This window comes from Oncorhynchus mykiss, chromosome 8 (assembly GCF_013265735.2).
Source record: "Oncorhynchus mykiss isolate Arlee chromosome 8, USDA_OmykA_1.1, whole genome shotgun sequence".
Classification (NCBI taxonomy): domain Eukaryota; kingdom Metazoa; phylum Chordata; class Actinopteri; order Salmoniformes; family Salmonidae; genus Oncorhynchus; species Oncorhynchus mykiss.
The window spans coordinates 61,241,744-61,260,221 of NC_048572.1; the positions used below are offsets into that span (position 1 = coordinate 61,241,744).

Here is an 18,478-nt window from a genome sequence, read left to right on the forward strand (position 1 = left end):
AAAAATGTGAAACAACATTTTGCTTGTGCAATGGAGTACCTACAAGGTCGGTGTTATTTTTCTCTTTGATTCCTCTATCTGTCTTGATACAAGCTAGCTGCCATAAGGTCTGTACTGTATGCGGTGAGTTCATGTTGCAGCATCAGCACTGTGACTTAGTTAGGCTGCAGATGTAAATCCTTGTCCAATAGCTTGCCTTTGCTGGCCTGGAGCTCCCATGCATGACCTACTTTTGGACTGGAACACTCTCTCTCGCTCGCAGGCAGGCAGGCACGCACACACACACATACACTAGCACAACGTTATTTTACCAAATAATACCTCCCCTATCCTATCATGCATGAGCTCATGGTTTGATGAGGCTTTTTCTCTCTCTTCAAATCCAGGGGTCAGAAGTAGTACACTATATAGGGGATAGGATGCCATTTAGGAAGGGGACAACGTGTTTAATGTTCTGTCTGGCATGTTTCCTGTGTTAAGGGCTTTAGTCAAATTACACTCTGCAAATGACATATTTGTTTAAAGGGCCTATCTGCAGATGCCACATCCATGTCTGGATTTATGAATTAATTATATATACTCATTCATTTTTTTTGTTTATTTATTTAACCTTTATTTGTCCAGGCAAGTCAGTTAAGGACAAATTCTTATTGAAAACGACGGCCTACCCCGGCCAAACCTGGACGATGCTGGGCCAATTGTGCCCTATGGAACTCTCAATCACGGCCGGTTGTGATACAGCCTGGAATCTACAGTGCCTTGCGAAAGTATTCGGCCCCCTTGAACTTTGCGACCTTTTGCCACATTTCAGGCTTGAAACATAAAGATATAAAACTGTATTTTTTTGTGAAGAATCAACAACAAGTGTGACACAATCATGAAGTGGAACGACATTTATTGGATATTTCAAACTTTTTTAACAAATCAAAAACTGAAAAATTGGGCGTGCAAAATTATTCAGCCTTAAGTTAATACTTTGTAGCGCCACCTTTTGCTGCGATTACAGCTGTAAGTCGCTCGGGGTATGTCTCTATCAGTTTTGCACATCGAGAGACTGACATTTTTTACCATTCCTCCTTGCAAAACAGCTCGAGCTCAGTGAGGTTGGATGGAGAGCATTTGTGAACAGCAGTTTTCAGTTCTTTCCACAGATTCTCGATTGGATTCAGGTCTGGACTTTGACTTGGCCATTCTAACACCTGGATATGTTTATTTTTGAACCATTCCATTGTAGATTTTGCTTTATGTTTTGGATCATTGTCTTGTTGGAAGACAAATCTCCGTCCCAGTCTCAGGTCTTTTGCAGACTCCATCAGGTTTTCTTCCAGAATGGTCCTGTATTTGGCTCCATCCATCTTCCCAGCAATTTTAACCATCTTCCCTGTCCCTGCTGAAGAAAAGCAGGCCCAAACCATGATGCTGCCACCACCATGTTTGACAGTGGGGATGGTGTGTTCAGGGTGATGAGCTGTGTTGCTTTAATGCCAAACATAACGTTTTGCATTGTTGCCAAAAAGTTCCATTTTGGTTTCATCTGACCAGAGCACCTTCTTCCACATGTTTGGTGTGTCTCCCAGGTGGCTTGTGGCAAACTTTAAACTACACTTTTTATGGATATCTTTAAGAAATGGCTTTCTTCTTGCCACTCTTCCATAAAGGCCAGATTTGTACAATATACGACTGATTGTTGTCCTATGGACAGAGTCTCCCACCTCAGCTGTAGATCTCTGCAGTTCATCCAGAGTGATCATGGGCCTCTTGGCTGCATCTCTGATCAGTCTTCTCCTTGTATGAGCTGAAAGTTTAGAGGGACGGCCAGGTCTTGGTAGATTTGCAGTGGTCTGATACTCCTTCCATTTCAATATTATCGCTTGCACAGTGCTCCTTGGGATGTTTAAAGCTTGGGAAATCTTTTTGTATCCAAATCCGACTTTAAACTTCTTCACAACAGTATCTCGGACCTGCCTGGTGTGTTCCTTGTTCTTCATGATGCTCTCTGCGCTTTTGACGGACCTCTGAGACTATCACAGTGCAGGTGCATTTATACGGAGACTTGATTACACACAGGTGGATTGTATTTATCATCATTAGTCATTTAGGTCAACATTGGATCATTCAGAGATCCTCACTGAACTTCTGGAGAGAGTTTGCTGCACTGAAAGTAAAGGGGCTGAATAATTTTGCACGCCCAATTTTTCAGTTTTTGATTTGTTAAAAAAGTTTGAAATATCCAATAAATGTCGTTCCACTTCATGATTGTGTCCCACTTGTTGTTGATTCTTCACAAAAAAATACAGTTTTATATCTTTATGTTTGAAGCCTGAAATGTGGCAAAAGTTCGCAAAGTTCAAGGGGGCCGAATACTTTCGCTAGGCACTGTAACCAGGGTCTGTAGTGACGCCTCTAGCACTGAGATGCAGTGCCATAGACCGCTGCGCCACTCGGGATTCTTGAAGAACATAACTTATAAATGACTCATGAGCTTAGTTCAACTGACGTACACCATCAGAACCCTAAATATAAGCTTGTTTTACTCCAATGTTTGTAAACAATGTAAATGTAAACAAACCCTGTATAGCCTCAACACATTTAAAATTATAATGTTGATATATTGGATGGTCAGTCCTTGCATCAATAGCTCTGTCTATGAATTTAAGAATGGTTACATTTCTCCAGGCTCATCCCTCAGCTTTTTACCAAAACAGAGGTGGGGTGTCTGCTTTGTTATTGATTCATCTGTGCATTGCCCCTTTAAGAAGGTTTTCCTATACTCCTCACCCCTACTCCATCTAGGCTGTCCTCTAGACTTCCTTTAGAATCTGAACAATGTAGAACAACAATGCAATAAAGACACACATCAAGTAAAAACAATAGTTTTCAACTAAAATGTGTCCAGGCTAACATATAACTGACTTAGATTTCTTTCAAAGTAGGTTTACACATATCATGACAAAATAAGCCACATTTACATTCTGTTCTCCATTGATTCAGTAGCTATCTCTGCAATAATCCACTAACAATGTTACTTGTAGTTTAGGGCTGTGCACAATTGGCCCTGCGTCGCCCGGGTTAGGGTTTGGCCAGGGTAGGCAGTCATTGTAAATAAGAATTTGTTATTAACTGACCTGCCTTGTTAAATAAAGGTTAAATAAATAAATAGTTTAGACTGTACAATTGGTATTTTAATATAAGAAAACCAATGTAGCGTATAAATACATTATATCTGTGACAGGGTCATCTGGGGATAGGATAATCTGTAATAGCAATTAAACAAACAAGACCTACTCAATCAAATACGGGGTCCTAGTACCCCTGGTTGGGAACCACTGTACTACAGTGACAAAATGGGACGAGAGAGCGCTGCGTTTTCCATGCTGCCAATAGATTTATATGTATTATATGAACAGTTCCTCTTCATCCAATCACAAAGAGGGTAACATTCCATAGATAAATACAATTGGACGTTTCAGACAGGGCGCATCAGATAGTCGACAGCTCCACCTACCCCTGGTGGGAATTTATGTTTGGGGAGAGGGTAGAGTCTGCGAAAGGAAATACACGGACTCCGGTGGCGTTGAAGCCTTTGTTGTTACTGTTAATTATTGGACCCATGGTAAATTATTTTTTTCGGAGTGTACGGTCATGAAGAACCCATATTAACCCCGTGATGCTACATGGACAGTCTGTGCGTTACGGTAATCTATGCCAGCAACGCGGTGAAAATGGACTGAATGCATGCGGAATACTTTCTCTACCACCACCACTTCAAGCAGGGACAGTATAAATACACATTTAGTTGTACATTTCCTTTTTATATAACATTGTAGATGACGGCTCTTATTTTCGGAATATTTTTTCCGTCTAGGTTTTCATCGTTTGTTTTTGATTGCTTTGGCGTGCACAGTCCCCATTAAACAAGGATATATTGTTAAATATGAGGAAGCAATGTATTACAGAGATACCAAAAAGAAAGAGGCCTTTCCGTTTTCAGGCCCGGATTTGAGTTCAGTAGGGGAATAATGGGGAAAAATCCAAATGGATAAAATATGGATATTGGAACACAATATTAGAGCAGTTGGATTGCTATCGACAACGTGACGTGCAAGTTTGATGCATCAAAAAAGTGAACAACCCATTTCTTCTACACTCAATAACTCTATTCGACACAAATAAAGGGAAGTGGAACTGTTATTGGAATTACCACATTTTCAGTTGTGCCAGCAGCTTAAATGCATTTTTTTTATATGAGTTTTATGTAGCTTTTTTATTGCAATTTGAGCTGGACCGAGCTTTGACTGTTCAATGGAAGTATGTTATCAGTTACCGGTTTTGCCTCTAGACAGGCCGGTTCCTAAACATGTTCTCAGCCGCAGGGGAGCCATTAGCTTCAGCTCCAATTCTTATTTTTTTGGTGGACCTGCCCCAAGACAGCTGGCCAAGGTAAGAGCAAGGGAAATAGCGATCTGGGGAATAAACAAAAACAATTTGATGCTTTCATTTTCAGCTATCAAGTCAAGGTTGGGGTTGTGCTTGCTGCCAGGAAATATTTGTATAGGTATATATTTTGATGGAAACAAAGTAGCCATATTCCTTTACCTGTTTACATTTTTAGTGGCCCACCAAATTAATTGTTATCACAGTTGTTATTGCATCATTTTGATCAAGTTGACCCTTCCACAGGAAAGCTCACAGTGGACTGATCTATCATCTTTATAAATCTTTATCATAGTCTCTTAGATCAGTGAGATGCCTGACTTGACCTGTGTGACAAAACCCTCATCCCTAATAATGTGACCAATGAAAACATTATCGTGATATTATTATTGTACTAATGTTTTAAGCCCCCCCCCCCTCCCCCCCCTTATCTGTAATGCTTAGAGGTTTTGATCTATTGAAGCTTATTGAAGTGAACCAACATAGCTCATCTGTCCCAAAGTGAACCACAATATTCCATGTGCTCTGGTCTGGACTGTTGACAACATTGCACAGTAGAGGCCTTGTTTTTCATGCCATGCGTTCAAGACAGTTTTTGACAAGTGTTTCTGTATGGCTCCAACAGCTCTGGATTACTTGTAAAGATGGCACAGTAAACTTTTTAACTAGTCCAAATCACATTTTATTGGTCAAATACACATGGTTAGCAGATGTTATTGCGAGTGTAGCGAAATGCTTCTAGATTCAACAGTGAAGCAGTATCTAACAACGTAATATCTAACAACTTCACAACAAAAGCTAATATCTAACAATTCCACAACGAAACCTAATACACACAATCTAGTAAAGAAATGGGATAAGAATATAAAAAGATATGGATGAGCAGTGACAGTGCGGCTAAGATGCAATAGACAGCGGCTATATACAATAGAATAGATACTGAAGGATGCAGTCGGAAGTTTACATACACTTAGGTTGTAGTCATTACAACTTGTTTTTCAACCACTCCATGAATTTCTTCTTAACAAGCTATAGTTTTGGATAGTCTGTTAGGACATCATCTTTGTGCATAACACAAGTAATTTTTCCAACAATTGTTTACAGACAGATTATTTCACTTAATTCACTGTTTCACAATTCCAGTGGGTCAGAAGTTTACATACACTAAGTTGACTGTGCCTTTAAACATCTTGAAAATTCCTGAAAATGATGTCATGGCTTTAGAAGCTTCTGATAGGCTAATTGACATCATTTGAGTCAATTGGAGGTGTACCTGTGGATGTATTTCAAGGCCTACCTTCAAACTCAGTGCTTCTTTGCTTGACATCATGCGAAAATCAAAAGAAATCAGCCAAGACCTCAGAAAATTTTTGTGGACCCCCACAAGTCTGGTTCATCCTTGGGAGCAATTTCCAAATGCCTGAAGGTACCATGTTCAACTGTACAAACAATAGTATGCAAGTATAAACACAGTGGGACCACTCGGCCATCATACCGCACAGGAAGGAGACGCGTTCTGTCTCCTAGAGATGAATGTACTTTTGGTGCGAAAAGTGCAAATCAATCCCAGAACAGCAGCAAAGGACCTTGTGAAGATGCTGGAGGAAACGGGTACAAAGGTATCTATATCCACAGTAAATCAAGTCCTATATCGGCATAACCTGAAAAGCCGCTCAGCAAGGAAGAAGCCACTGCTCCAAAACTGCCATTAAAAAAGCCAGACTACGATTTGCAACTGCACATGGGGACAAGATTGTACTTTTTGGGAAATGTCCTCTGGTCTGATGAAACAAAAATAGAACTGTTAGGCCATAATGACCATCGTTATGTTTGGAGGATAAAGGGGGAGGCATGCAAGCCGAAGAACACCATCCCAACTGTGAAGCACGGTGGTGGCAGCATCATGTTGTGGGTGTGCTTTGCTGCAGGAGGGACTGGTGCACTTCACAAAATAGATGGTATCATGAGGTAGGAAAATGATGTAGATATATTGAAGCAACATCTCAAGACATCCATCAGGAAGGTAAGGCTTGGTCGCAAATGGATCTTCCAAATGGACAATGACCCCAAGCATACTTACAAAGTTGTGGCAAAATGGCTTAAGGACAACAAAGTCAAGGTATTGGAGTGGCCAACACAAAGCCATGACTTCAATCCTATAGAAAATTTGTGGGCAGAACTGAAAAAGCGTGGCGGGCAAGGAGGCCTACAAACCTGACTCAGTTACACCAGCTCTGTCAGGAGGAATGGGCCAAAATTCACAAAACTTATTGTGGGAAGCTTGTGGAAGTCTACCTGAAACATTTGACCCAAGTTAAACAATTTAAAGGCAATGCTACCAAATACTAATTGAGTGTATGTAAACTTCTGACCCACTGGGAATGCGATGGAAAAAAATAAAAGCTGAAATACATCATTCTCTCTGCTATTATTCTGACATTTCACATTCTTAACATGAAGTGGTGATCCTAACTGACCTAAAACAAGTAATTTTGTACTAGGATTAAATGTCAGGAATTGTGAAAAACTGTGTTTAAATGTAGTTGGCTAAGGTGTATGTAAACTTCTGACTTCAACTGCACATATGAGATGAGTCATGCAAAATATGTAAACATTCTTAAAGTGGCATTATTAAAATGACTACTGATCCATTTATTAAAGTGGCCATTGATATCAAGTCTGTAGGTAGGCAGCCACCTCTCTATGCTAGTTGTGGCTGTTTAACTATCTGATGGCCTTTAGATTGAAAAACAGCTTCTATCTCTCTGTCCCAGCTTGGATGCACCTGTGCTGACCTCGCCTTCTGGATGGAAGCGGGGAGAACAGGTAGTGGCTCGGGTGGTTGTTGTCCTTGAGGATCTTTTTTGGCTTCCTGTGACATCAGGTGTTGTAGGTGTCCTAGACGGCAGGTAGTTTGCCCATGGTGATGTGTTGTGCAGAACGCACCACCCTCTGGAGAGCCCTGCGGTTGTGTGTGGTGCAGTTGCCGTACCAGGCGGTGATACATCCCGAAAGGATGCTCTCAATTGTAAAAGTTAGTGAGGGTTTTTGGTGACAAGCCACATTTTTTCAGCCTCCTGAGGTTGAAGAGGCGCTGTTGTGCCTTCTTCGCCACACTGTCTGTGCGTGGATCATTTCAGTTTGTCGGTGATATGTACACCGAGGAACCTAACTTTCCACCTTCTCCACTGCTGTCCTGTTGATGTGGATAGGGAGGTGCTACCTTTGCCTTTTCCTGAAGTCCACGATCATATCTTTTGTTATGCTGACATTGAGTGAGAGGTTATTTTCCCGACACCACACTCCGAGGGCCCTCACCTCCTCCCTGTAGGCTGTCTTGTCGTTGTTGGTAATCAAGCATACTACTGTAGTTTCGTCTGCAAACTTGATGATTGAGTTGGGGGCGACCCAGGTGGTGTCCAGCACCCAGTTGCACAGGGTGGGGTTGAGACCCAGGGTCTCAAGCTTAATGATGAGTTCGGAGGGTACTATGGTGTTGAATGCTGAGCTGTAGTCAATGAACAGCATTCTTACATAGGTATTCCTCTTGTCCAGATGGGATAGGGCAGTGTGATGGCGATTGTATCGTCTGTGGACCTATTGGGGCAGCAAGCAAATTGGAGTGGGTGGAGGTGATATGATCCTTGACTAGTCTCTCAAAGCAATTCATGACGACAGAAGTGAGTGCTACAGGGTGATAGTCATTTAGTTCAGCTTCCTTAGCTTTATTTGGAATCAGCATCCGTAACTGCCACTCCTTGGTGTTGAACCATCCATGCAGAAGGGGTACATATTGGGTTGGCCTACTGGGATGGCCTGGTGTACTCTGGAGGTTTCTATGCCCCATATGACCTCTGTCTGCATCTGTATGGCAGATATACTGTAGTAGAAGCCTGCTGACACTTTAACAAACAAACCTACAGAAAAAGGAAAAACGCGTAATAACCACAGCATAACCTTAAAGTATACACAAAGCTGTTATTTTAATCAAAAACTGCTCAATCTAAGTAGCCATAATAAAGGACATTGGATAACACTTAAAGTGGAAATAACAGCCCTTTAATTACTTTGCAGATGTGAAACAAGTGACTAATATTACATTCCAAGTTTATGCTACAAAACCAACTTTATAAGAGGTTTTAAAAATAGGTTCTATTTGACTCAACGTTCCATGACTTACACTAAGGCATTGTGGGCAGAATAGATGGATGCAGTTCAATGCATGATTCATATAATTCACCAATACATTTCTTGCTAGTCCATAAAATATTGCCATCAGGTTGTAACTCACAGCTGGCCTGGTACATTGTTTGCTGCCTCCATTTGTGATGCACTGTTTCAATAACTCAATATTTTGGACAAAAACGAACGAAATTGCACTAAAGCTGGGAATGTCAATACATTCAGACTAGCAAGGTCATTGATCTGAAGTGGGTGAGTGACTTGACTTTTTCCCCTCATCGTTTTTTTTGGTGGCTATACACAGCTAGAGATGCAGGTGTCATTTGGTTAGCTAGCAAGAACCTGAATGACTGTTATCCAGTTAGCTAGCATATCTCTTGCCTTCGCAAATTCACTCTGGCTATCTAGCTACTCTGATTTCAGAGTACTCTCGTCTGAATGTGCCAGAGCTCAGAATATCTGATGAATTTACAAACGTGCAACACCTGCTGAATATGACTGTGTCAGTAAACAAAGGCAGGCAAAAAAAACTTTCTAGTTAGTAACGAATGCTCTGGACAACATGTAAACAGCCTAACCAGCTCAGTTAGGGTGAGTAAAATGGTCAGAGTGGGGTGTTCTCACAATTGTATCTGCGAGTAGCAAGCTAGCTAATTTTAGCCAGTTAGCTTGGGTACTTGGTTGGGACAAGCGTGCATTGGCAGGCAAGCTGCAGAAGGATGAGTAGGCTACAATTCCCCATTGCTTATCAGTGCAGCATTGACAGCCTACTAGCTGAAAGTTGGAGAGGGTTTATCTTATGTTCCTTCGTTAGATTTTAGAACATCTCGCTCTGGCTGGCATTAGTTATTGATGATGTTGTTGATGTGCATAACTGAGGGGGAGAGAGCCTACCTTTTCAGTTGTTTGATCAATAGGACTGTAAAGTTCCCCCAATGTAAGAGGACTCCCGTGGTATTTGCAGAAATCCATTCAGGTGTATTTTGTGACATTTAGTGAATGCATTCTAATGATCTAAAGTTGCGCTGTTGCAACTGCCTGTAAACACACAGTCCAGTTCAAAGTGAATGATGGAAGGCCTGTGTGGCAAATGGCTTGTTTGTATAAAGGCCTACTGTAGCTCTGACTGGCTATGGCGCACAGGTCTGCGTAAACTCCGGTCCTGGACGAGACATGTTTTTATTCAGTTTTATTTACTGCAGTGTCTATTAATCGCTTTCCCACTCTATATTGCTATATAATTTTCACAAATGCCTTAGTATACGTATAGTGAGGGGAAAAAAGTATTTGATCCCCTGCTGATTTTGTACGTTTGCACACTGACAAAGAAATTATCCGTCTATAATATTAATGGTAGGTTTATTTGAACAGTGAGAGACAGAATAACAACTAAAAAATCCAGAAAAACGCATATCAAAAATGTTATAAATTCATTTGCATTTTAATGAGGGAAATAAGTATATGACCCCTCTGCAAAACATGACTTAGTGCTTGGTGGCAAAACCCTTGTTGGCAATCAGAGGTCAGACATTTCTTGTAGTTGTCCACCAGGTTTGCACACATCTCAGGAGGGATTTTGTCCCACTCGTCTTTGCAGATCTTCCCCAAGTCATTAAGGTTTCGAGGCTGACGTTTGGCAACTCGAACCTTCAGCTAGGTTTTCTATGGGATTAAGGTCTGGAGACTGGCTAGGCTACTCCAGGACCTTAATGTGCTTCTTCTTGAGCCACTGCTTTTTGTTGCCTTGGCTGGATGTTTTGGGTTATTATCATGCTGGAATACCCATCCACGACCCATTTCAATGCCCTGGCTGAGGGAAGGAGGTTCTCACCGAATATTTGACGGTACATGGCCCCATCCATCATCCCTTTGATGCGGTGAAGTTGTCATGTCCCCTTAGCAGAAAAACACCCCCAAAGCATAATCTTTCCACCTCCATGTTTGTCCGTGTTCTTGGGGTCATAGGCAGCATTCCTCCTCCTCCAAACACGGCGAATTGAGTTAATGCCAAAAAGCTCCATTTTGGTCTCATCTGACCACAACACTTTCACCCAGTTGTCCTCTGAATCATTCAGATGTTAATTGGCAAACTTCAGACGGGCATGTATATGTGCTTTCTTGAGTACCTTGCGGACCTTGCGGGCGCTGCAGGATTTCAGTCCTTCACGGCGTAGTGTGTTACCAATTGTTTTCTTGGTGACAATGGTCGCAGCTGCCTTGAGATCATTGACAAGGTTCTCCTGTGTAGTTCTGGGCTGATTCCTCACGTTCCCATGATCATTGCAACTCCACGAGGTGAGATCTTGCATGGAGCCCCAGGCCGAGGGAGATTGACAGTTCTTTTGTGTTTCTTCCATTTGCGAATAATCACACCAACTGTTGTCACCTTCTCACCAAGCTGCTTGGCGATGGTCTTGTAGCCCATTCCAGCCTTGTGTAGGTCTACAATCTTGTCCCTGACATCCTTGGAGAACTCTTTGGTCTTGGCCATGGTGGAGAGTTTGGAATCTGATTGATTGCTTCTGTGGACAGGTGTCTTTTATACAGGTAACAAGCTGAGATTAGGAGCACTCCCTTTAATTAAGAGTGTGCTCCTAATCTCAGCTCGTTACCTGTATAAAAGACACCTGGGAGCCAGAAATCTTTCTGATTGAGAGGTGATCAAATACGTATTTCCCTTATTAAAATGCTAATAAATGTATAACATTTTTGATGTGTTTTTCTGGATGATTTTGTTGTTATTCTGTCTCTCACTGTTCAAATAAACCTGCCATTAAAATTATAGACTGATCATTTCTTTGTCAGTGGGCAAATGTACAAAATCAGCAGGGGATCCAAAACTTTTTCCCTCACTGTATATGTAATAAAATGACCGTATCAAAGTGCTTGCTTGTCAGAAAATATAAAAAGTGTAATGTTCTTTCTGGGGGTGAATATGAACATATTTGAATAAGATGTCAGTTCCACTTTAAGGTGGTTGTAAAGATACAAAAAAATATTTGGTGCATGTGACCAATTTGATTTGAAAGGGTTTATGACAGAGTTCGACCGATTTTATGATTTTTCAACACCGATACCGATTATTGGAGGACCAAAAGTTGATACCGATTTAAAAAAGAAAAAAAGAATAATAATAAAAATAAATAATATATATATACACACACACACACACAGTGGGGCAAAAAAGTATTTAGTCAGCCACCAATTGTGCAAGTTCTCCCACATAAAAAGATGAGAGGCCTGTAATTTATCATAGGGACACTTCAACTATGACAGACAAAATGAGAAAAAAAATCCAGAAAATCACATTGTAGGATTTATGAATTTATTTGCAAATTATGGTGGAAAATAAGTACAGTGCCTTGCGAAAGTATTCGGCCCCCTTGAACTTTGCGACCTTTTGCCACATTTCAGGCTTCAAACATAAAGATATAAAACTGTATTTTTTTGTGAAGAATCAACAACAAGTGGGACACAATCATGAAGTGGAACGACATTTATTGGATATTTCAAACTTTAACAAATCAAAAACTGAAAAATTGGGCGTGCAAAATTATTCAGCCTTAAGTTAATACTTTGTAGCGCCACCTTTTGCTGCGATTACAGCTGTAAGTCGCTCGGGGTATGTCTCTATCAGTTTTGCACATCGAGAGACTGACATTTTTTACCATTCCTCCTTGCAAAACAGCTCGAGCTCAGTGAGGTTGGATGGAGAGCATTTGTGAACAGTAGTTTTCAGTTCTTTCCACAGATTCTCGATTGGATTCAGGTCTGGACTTTGACTTGGCCATTCTAACACCTGGATATGTTTATTTTTGAACCATTCCATTGTAGATTTTGCTTTATGTTTTGGATCATTGTCTTGTTGGAAGACAAATCTCCGTCCCAGTCTCAGGTCTTTTGCAGACTCCATCAGGTTTTCTTCCAGAATGGTCCTGTATTTGGCTCCATCCATCTTCCCAGCAATTTTAACCATCTTCCCTGTCCCTGCTGAAGAAAAGCAGGCCCAAACCATGATGCTGCCACCACCATGTTTGACAGTGGGGATGGTGTGTTCAGGGTGATGAGCTGTGTTGCTTTAATGCCAAACATAACGTTTTGCATTGTTGCCAAAAAGTTCCATTTTGGTTTCATCTGACCAGAGCACCTTCTTCCACATGTTTGGTGTGTCTCCCAGGTGGCTTGTGGCAAACTTTAAACTACACTTTTTATGGATATCTTTAAGAAATGGCTTTCTTCTTGCCACTCTTCCATAAAGGCCAGATTTGTGCAATATACGACTGATTGTTGTCCTATGGACAGAGTCTCCCACCTCAGCTGTAGATCTCTGCAGTTCATCCAGAGTGATCATGGGCCTCTTGGCTGCATCTCTGATCAGTCTTCTCCTTGTATGAGCTGAAAGTTTAGAGGGACGGCCAGGTCTTGGTAGATTTGCAGTGGTCTGATACTCCTTCCATTTCAATATTATCGCTTGCACAGTGCTCCTTGGGATGTTTAAAGCTTGGGAAATCTTTTTGTATCCAAATCCGGCTTTAAACTTCTTCACAACAGTATCTCGGACCTGCCTGGTGTGTTCCTTGTTCTTCATGATGCTCTCTGCGCTTTTAACGGACCTCTGAGACTATCACAGTGCAGGTGCATTTATAAGGAGACTTGATTACACACAGGTGGATTGTATTTATCATCATTAGTCATTTAGGTCAACATTGGATCATTCAGAGATCCTCACTGAACTTCTGGAGAGAGTTTGCTGCACTGAAAGCAAAGGGGCTGAATAATTTTGCACGCCCAATTTTTCAGTTTTTGATTTGTTAAAAAAGTTTGAAATATCCAATAAATGTCGTTCCACTTCATGATTGTGTCCCACTTGTTGTTGATTCTTCACAAAAAAATACAGTTTTATATCTTTATGTTTGAAGCCTGAAATGTGGCAAAAGGTCGCAACGTTCAAGGGGGCCGAATACTTTCGCAAGGCACTGTATTTGGTCAATAACAAAAGTTTATCTCAATACTTTGTGATATACCCTTTGTTGGCAATGAGAGGTCAAATGTTTTCTGTAAGTCTTCACAAGGTTTTCACGCACTGTTGCTGGTATTTTGGCCCATTCCTCCATGCAGATCTCCTCTAGAGCAGTGATGTTTTGGGGCTGTTGCTGGGCAACACAGACTTTCAACTCCCTCAAGATTTTCTATGGGGTTGAGATCTGGAGACTAGCTAGGCCACTCCAGGACCTTGAAATGCTTCTTACGAAGCCACTCCTTCGTTGCCCGGGCGGTGTGTTTGGGATCATTGTCATGCTGAAAGACCCAGTCAAGTTTCATCTTCAATGCCCTTGCTGATGGAAGGAGGTTTTCACTCAAAATCTCACGATACATGGCCCCATTCATTCTTTCCTTTACACGGATCAGTCGTCCTGGTCCCTTTGCAGAAAAACAGCCCCAAAGCATTATGTTTCCACCCCCATGCTTCACAGTAGGTATGTTTTTTTTTGGATGCAACTCAGCATTCTTTGTCCTCCAAACACGACGAGTTGAGTTTTTACCAAAAAGTTATATTTTGGTTTCATCTGACCGTATGACATTCTCCCAATCTTCTAGCAAACTTTAGACGGGCCTGGACATGTACTGGCTTAATCAGGGGGACACGTCTGGCACTGCAGGATTTGAGTCCCTGGCGGCGTAGTGTGTTACTGATGGTAGGCTTTGTTACTTTGGTCCCAGCTCTCTGCAGGTCATTCACTAGGTCCCCCCCGTGCGGTTCTGGGATTTTTGCTCACCGTTCTTGTGATCATTTTGACCCCACTGGGTGAGATCTTGCATGGAGCCCCAGATCGAGGAAGATTATCAGCGGTCTTGAATGTCTTCCATTTCCTAATAATTGCTCCCACAGATGATTTCTTCAAACCAAGCTACTTACCTATTGCAGATTCAGTCTTCCCAGCCTGGTGCAGGTCTACAATTTTGTTTCTGGTGTCCTTTGACAGCTCTTTGGTCTTGGCCATAGTGGAGTTTGGAGTGTGACTGTTTTGAGGTTGTGGACAGGTGTCTTTTATACTGATAACAAGTTCAAACAGGTGCCATTAATACAGGTAACGAGTGGAGGACAGAGGAGCCTCTTAAAGAAGAAGTTACAGGTCTGTGAGAGCCAGAAATCTTGCTTGTTTGTAGGTGACCAAATACTTATTTTCCACCATAATTTGCAAATAAATTCATAAAAAATCCTACAATGTGAATTTCTGGATTTTTTTCTCATTTTGTCTGTCATAGTTGAAGTGTACCTATGATGAGAATTACAGGCCTCATCTTTTTAAGTGGGAGAACTTGCACAATTGGTGGCTGACTAAATACTTTTTTGCCCCACTGTGTGTGTGGTATGTATGTATGTATGTATGTATGTATGTATGTATGTATGTATGTATGTATGTATGTATGTATGTATGTATGTATATGTGTAATAATGACAATTACAACAATACTGAATGGACACTTTTTCATTTTAACTTAATATAATACATAACATCAATTTAGTCTGAAATAAATAATGAAACAACATGTTCAATTTGGTTTAAATAATGGAAAAACACAGTGTTGTAGAAGAAAGTAAAAGTGCAATATCTGCCATGAACAAAAGCTCCTTGCTCAGAACATGAGAACATGTGAATGCTAGTTGTTATTTTTAACATGATAATTCAATTATCCCAGTTAAGAAGTTGTAGTTATTATAGGAATTATAGCACTATTTCTCTCTATACCATTTGTATTTCAAATACCTTTGACCAGGGGTTCTTAAACTTTTTCAGCCTGGGACCCAAATGAGAAATTCGGTGTTTTCCTGGGACCCAAGCTTAGGAAAATATGCAACTATACGTAAATATTGGTACATTTCATTGCCCTTATGCCTAAAAAAAATCCCGAAGTATCCCTTTAAAAGTTTCTGAGGTGTTTCATTATTTTAGTTGAAGACATCATCATTGTGTAAAGTTGTTTTCTGTTATTAGAGATATTCTCTTCATATTCATACTTGATCAAAGTGAGGTTATATGTTTACATAATAAGATTGCAAATGGAACTATTCATGAGGTAGATATGACATGATGGTCCTTACCTCACACTTCACCTCCAACTCCCCTGCATCACTCTGTGTTCTGTGAGAGGCCAGTAAGGGTCTGTGATTAGTTTATGAACCCCTCACAATGCTCCAGTCCAGACTGTTTGCCTTTCCCCTATATTGCTGATTGTCTTTTATGGCCCTCCATGAGCCAGACCTCATGGTCTGTTCCATTAAGAGAAGGGCCCATCCAGTGCAGACACACACACACACACACACACCCTCTGAAGTGGGATTTACTACAGGTAACAACACACTGGAAGGAATGTGGAGATGCTCACGCTGCTTTTCACACTGAAGTGCCACAATTCATGGGGATACTTTGAATTTGTGAAGCACCTTAGAACAATTTTAGCTCTTGTTTCTTTTACAGTTTAGAGACTGCATGTGTTTTGGGGACAGGCCACACAAAGGCTAAGGGAGAGTTCATCTGTCCTGTACTTTCCTCCTCTTTTAGCTTTATTAGTTACATCGCTGTAGTCAACCAGCCCACTAGAACTGATATGGGATAAACCTGAGCAATGCAAGGTTTACTTGCCCTAGAGTAATAGCCCAGACTAATAAACCTGATTGGTCTGTCTGCTTGATTGATGGATACAATTCAGATTTTAAATGTCAAGGCACCTCTAACACCGAGTCATTCGCTGCAATGGACTTACTGTACAGCTACAGCATAATGAAGATTACAGTCCAGGTATTTCCTGAGTTGCTCAGTGACGCAGATGCTATGCATTTTTTCAGAAGCACGCCAGAATGTGTCATCTGCTGTGGGAAGTGAATAATCTCTTTTAGCTGTCTAGTCATGTAGCCAGCCAGCCGGGCTACTCATCAGACTAGCTTGTAGTTAATAGATATGGCTGTCTAAGGTGTGTGCATACTAAACTTTGCTCAGATGTTTAGACCTTATGAATAATACAGGATGATGCAGATGGAGATAAGGAGACTGCTGTTGAATGAGCCAGTGACGTCAAGAGGTGTCAAGATGCTGTGTGAGCGATGTGGGTAGGACTAGGGAGCCTGTTTAAACATGACAGCCAAAGCCCCTGTGACTGTGTGATTTGTGTGTCCATAGTTGAACCACATCAAAGGCATCTGATCTGACTGACAATCAGTCATCTGAATTTGAAATTGAGACCCTGACTGAGCCCCCCCCAAAAAATGAATAAAATAAAAATAAATCTACAGTCCAAGTCAATAGTTTGGACACACCTACTCATTCCATGTTGTTACTATTTTCTACATTGTGGAATAACAGTGTAGACATCACAATTATGAAATGACACATATGGAATCATGTAGTAACCAAAAAAGTGTTAAACATCCTTCAAAGTAGCCACCATTTGCCTTGATGACAGCTTTGCACACTCTTAGTGTTTTCTCAACCAGCTTCATGAGGTAGTCACTGGAATGCATTTCAATTAGCAGTTGTGCCTTGATTGTGCCTTGTTAATTTGTGGAATTTCTTTCCTCCTTAATGCGTTTGAGCCAATCAGTTGTGTTGTGACAAGGTAGGGGTGGTATATAGAAGATAGCATTATTTGGTAAAACACCAAGTTCATATTGTGGCAAGAACAGCTCAAATAAGCAAAGAGAAATGACAATCCATCATTACTTTAAGACATGAAGGTCAGTCAATCTGGAAAATGTCAAGAACTTTGACAGTTTCTTCAAGTGCTGTCCCAAAAACCATCAAGCGCTATGATGAAACTGGCTCTTGTGAGGACAGCCACAGGAAAGGAAGACCCAGAGTTACCTCTGCTGCAGAGGATAAGTTCATTCGATTTAACGGCACCTCAGATTGCAGCCCACATAAATGCTTCACAGAGTTCAAGTAAGAGACACATCTCAACATAAACTGTTCAGAGGAGACTGCTTGAATCAGGCCTTCGTGGTCAAATTTTCTTTACATTTAACCAGGCAATTCAGTTAAGAACAAATTCTTAACAGTGGGTTAACTGCCTTATTCAAGGGCAGAACAACAGATATTTACCTTGTCATCTCAGGGATTCGATCTAGCAACCTTTCAGTTACTGGCCCAAAGCTCTAACCACTAGGCTACCTGCCAAATTGCTACAGAGAAACCACTACTAAAAGACAGCAATAAGAAGAAGAGACTTGCTTGGGCCAAGAAACATGAGCAATGGACATTAGACTGGTGGAAATCTGTCTTTTGGTCTGATGAGTCCAAATTTGAGATTTTTGGTTCCAACCGTGTCTTTGTGAGATGCAGAGTAGGTGAACAATACCTCGTAATGTGAAGGAAAAATGGAGCCGGAAGAAACGGCAGCAGTGTTACAGCGCCCATCCAATTGTGCTATTATGTGGGTTTTTTTGCGTTATTTTTTAAAACTTATTTTGTACATAATGTTTCTGCAACCGTATCTTACGGCCCCTGGGGGGGGGGAGTAGAGTATATTGGGATAAATTGCAGGCCACACTACTTGCCTAGACAGTTTTCAGCTATACTTTTCGTGGTTGGTTATTTACCACCACAGACACATGCTGGCACTAAGACTGCACTCAGTCAGCTGTATAAGGAAATAAGCAAACAGGAAACCACTCACCCAGAGGCGTCACTCCTAGTGGCCGAAGACTTTAATGCAGGTAAACTTAAATCAGTTCTACCAAATTTCTATCAACATGTTAACCTTTCTGATCTCCCCATCCCGGATCCGGGTTCGTGAATACAGACTCAAGCTCATTACCATAACGCAACGTTAACTATTCAAGCTTAGCCTTTTGTTAACAACACTG

The 18,478-nt window shown here is 41.2% G+C and overlaps 1 protein-coding gene across 8 annotated transcripts in view; it reads left to right on the forward strand.

Annotated features, from left to right (window-relative positions):
- Nucleotides 1–3,498: 3,498 nt before the first annotated feature.
- Nucleotides 3,499–18,478, forward strand: part of LOC110530278 (high affinity cAMP-specific 3',5'-cyclic phosphodiesterase 7A) — a 50,928-nt gene continuing 35,948 nt past the window's right edge. For 4 of the 8 annotated variants that reach the window (XM_021613201.2, XM_021613202.2, XM_021613203.2 and 1 more), the window contains exon 1: nt 3,499–4,440. In XM_021613201.2, the coding sequence (XP_021468876.1) occupies nt 4,303–4,440 (138 nt within the window). In that variant the 5' untranslated portion in view covers nt 3,499–4,302. The remainder of the gene's footprint in view (nt 4,441–18,478) is intronic. The other 4 variants (XM_036985909.1, XM_036985910.1, XM_036985911.1 and 1 more) reach the window with 1 other exon arrangement.